The 1695-nt window shown below is 48.1% G+C and overlaps 1 protein-coding gene across 1 annotated transcript; it reads left to right on the top strand.

Moving 5' to 3' along the window:
• Positions 1-210: 210 nt before the first annotated feature.
• On the top strand, positions 211-1237 carry LRRC30 (leucine rich repeat containing 30). Its single transcript, XM_062500977.1, is given in 2 exon segments — positions 211-275; positions 277-1237. Coding segments are annotated over 2 exon segments (1026 nt in total).
• Positions 1238-1695: the final 458 nt, after the last annotated feature.

The following is a 1695-nucleotide window of genomic DNA, read 5'->3' as shown; positions in this document are numbered from 1 at the left end:
ACCTTTTTGCAGTGAAGATACATATCTGTCCAATAAAGCCCAGGCCAAATGACAGTGACAGCTGTCTTGTGGCATTCAGTTTGAATTGAACAGGTTTGCTCACAAGTCAGGAGCAAGTGTTTTATTACAGACTGTGCACCAAGATCAACATAAGCCCCCAAAAGTGAAACTTTCCCTCAGCAGCAATGGAAACTGTTCCGGTGGACTGAGATGCACCTCACAGGCTCCTCCTTGTCTCCTTGCTTTGACTTTCCCACCTCCCTCAGGCTGTCCTCCTGTTGGCATTTGCATACTGGAAGGGAATAAAGCCTCAGTTCTCTCAGGAGTGAACCAGAGTGTTATGGGAACTGAGCACTCGAAGAACGGAGAGCAAAGGAGCATGGTTTTCCTTAGGAAAGGCCCGAAGCTGCCTGCATGGGAAGACGCCCTTCTCGCAGGGAGAGAGCCCAAGTCGCTGCTGAAGCGGGGATTGCGTTATGTCAGCTTGAGCCTCATAATGAAAGGGATGACCAGCATGCCTGACTTCTTGTGGGGACTGCATGAGGTGCAGAAGCTGAACCTTTCACGCAACCAGCTGGTGGTGATTCCTCCTTCGCTGGGCAAGCTGGACAGGCTGGTAGTGCTGAACTTGGGCGGCAACTGCCTCAAGTGCCTGCCAAAGGAGATAGGGCTGCTGAGGAACCTGAAGGTCTTGTTTGTCAACATGAATTGCCTGAAAGAAGTACCAGCAGAGCTCAGCTTGTGCAGGAAGCTGGAGGTTCTGAGCCTCTCACACAACTGCATCTCACAACTGCCTTTGAGCTTCACGGACCTGACAAATTTGAGGAAACTGAACCTCAGTAACAACCGCTTTGTGCAAATTCCCCTCTGTATTTTTGCCCTGAGAAGCTTAGACTTCTTGCACCTAGGGTCCAACAAGCTGGAAAATATTGCAGAGAGTATCCAGTATCTGGTCAATCTGCAAATCTTCATTGTGGAAAATAACAACATTCGCAGTCTGCCACGGTCTCTGTGCTACATCAGCACCCTGGAGCTGCTGAACGTGGATTACAATGCCATCCAGACCCTCCCAGATGACCTGTACCTGCTGCGCCGGCTGCGCCGCATTGCTTGGAACCCCATGGACAAAGGGCTGCACATCGCCCACAACCCCCTGTCCCGGCCCCTGCCCGAGGTCATTGAGGGGGGGCTGGATGTCCTCTTCAACTACCTCAGGGACAAAAAGGAGCGCAACTGAGTTTCCGCTGAGCTTGGGATTAAGCCTGTCATCAAGGCTCAAATGCATGGGAGAGCTTTCCTGCACAGGCATTTCCACTTCATAATGCTTGGATTTTGAAGGCTGTCGATGGCTTTAGTAACAGCTGGAGGAAAGCAAGCATGATGGTCTTGATTAAGTGTGTGAAGAGCAAATTTTCTAAAAATAGCCGCCTCTGTAACCTTCATTGTTGTGGTACTTTGGTTTTGTTGTTTTGTTGTTTTTTTAAATACAACAGACTTGCGATAAAATATTTGCTCTTAATTTGACAGAAACAAATTAAAGCAGACTGCCAGAGTGCAGAAATATGTATTTGACAGCTTTTAGGCTGGAGAAATATTAATATAAGTTAGACTTTCTCTCTGTGATTGCAATTGCATTTCTACTCCTGCTCACTTCTTCATACACAGGTAAACCACGACATAAACAAACACTGCTCT

This window comes from Cinclus cinclus, chromosome 1 (assembly GCF_963662255.1).
Source record: "Cinclus cinclus chromosome 1, bCinCin1.1, whole genome shotgun sequence".
NCBI classification, from domain to species: domain Eukaryota; kingdom Metazoa; phylum Chordata; class Aves; order Passeriformes; family Cinclidae; genus Cinclus; species Cinclus cinclus.
This window is presented reverse-complemented; position numbering and strand designations above follow the sequence as displayed.